Below are 1106 nucleotides of genomic sequence, written 5' to 3' on the forward strand. Positions count from 1 at the left end.
CCCCCCCTGCCTCCCACACCCTCCCCCCTGCACCCCCCCGGTGAGGGTCGGCGTGCTGTTGCCGGGGCGCCGGGCGGCGAGCGTGCACGTGCAGGCGGCTCTGAGCCGTGCGCTGAGAGACCTGGAGGACAGCGTGAGTCTGGAGACCCTGCAGCCGGCCGGGGCCGACCCGGCGTCCCTGCTACGCTGCGTGTGCCGGGGATCCGTCGCCGTGGCAGCCGTGCTTGCCTTCCCCCAGACCCGCCAGGACCTGCTGCACCTGGACCTCCTGGCCCAGTCCCTGCAGGTCCCGTTCATCAGCATCCTGGAGAGCGGAGACACACTTGACACACAGGTGGGTTCCAACACCGTCTGACCCGGTTTGATCCGGTCTGACCCGGCCTGACCTGGTCTAACCTGGTCTGATCCAGTCTGACCCGATCTATCTAGAGTGTATTTTCCTGTAGTGTGTGTGTGTGTGTGTGTGTGTGTGTGTTGGCTCCATCCGGTGGTGCTTTGGCTGTGCTTCTACCCAATATATATATATAGAGCTGGGCCGTGATTAAAAGTTTTAATCGCATAAATAAATGAAATAATGAATTCAAAAGTAGTGTATAGTGTATAAAGTAGTGTATATAGTGTATAAAGTAGTGTGTATAGTGTATAAAGTAGTGTATATAGTGTATAAAGTACTGTGTATAGTATATAAAGCAGTGTATATAGTGTATAAAGTAGTGTATATAGTGTATATAGTGTATAAAGTAGTGTGTATAGTGTATAAAGTAGTGTATATAGTGTATAAAGTAGTGTGTATAGTGTATAAAGTAGTGTATATAGTGTATAAAGTACTGTGTATAGTGTATAAAGCAGTGTATATAGTGTATATAGTGTATAAAGTAGTGTATATAGTGTATAAAGTAGTGTGTATAGTGTATAAAGTAGTGTATATAGTGTATAAAGTAGTGTGTATAGTGTATAAAGTAGTGTGTATAGTGTATAAAGTAGTGTGTATAGTGTATAAAGTAGTGTATATAGTGTATATAGTGTATAAAGTAGTGTATAGTGTATAAAGTAGTGTATATAGTGTATAAAGTAGTGTGTATAGTGTATAAAGTAGTGTATATAGT

General features: G+C 44.5%; 1 protein-coding gene across 1 annotated transcript in view; it reads left to right on the top strand.

Annotated features, from left to right (window-relative positions):
* grin3bb (glutamate receptor, ionotropic, N-methyl-D-aspartate 3Bb) overlaps positions 1–1106 on the top strand; it is a 28534-nt gene that overhangs the window by 17034 nt on the left and 10394 nt on the right. The window contains exon 2 of the mRNA XM_034882090.1: positions 248–334. Within this exon, the coding sequence (XP_034737981.1) occupies positions 248–334 (87 nt within the window). The remainder of the gene's footprint in view (positions 1–247; positions 335–1106) is intronic.

This window comes from Etheostoma cragini, chromosome 9, assembly GCF_013103735.1.
Source record: "Etheostoma cragini isolate CJK2018 chromosome 9, CSU_Ecrag_1.0, whole genome shotgun sequence".
Classification (NCBI taxonomy): domain Eukaryota; kingdom Metazoa; phylum Chordata; class Actinopteri; order Perciformes; family Percidae; genus Etheostoma; species Etheostoma cragini.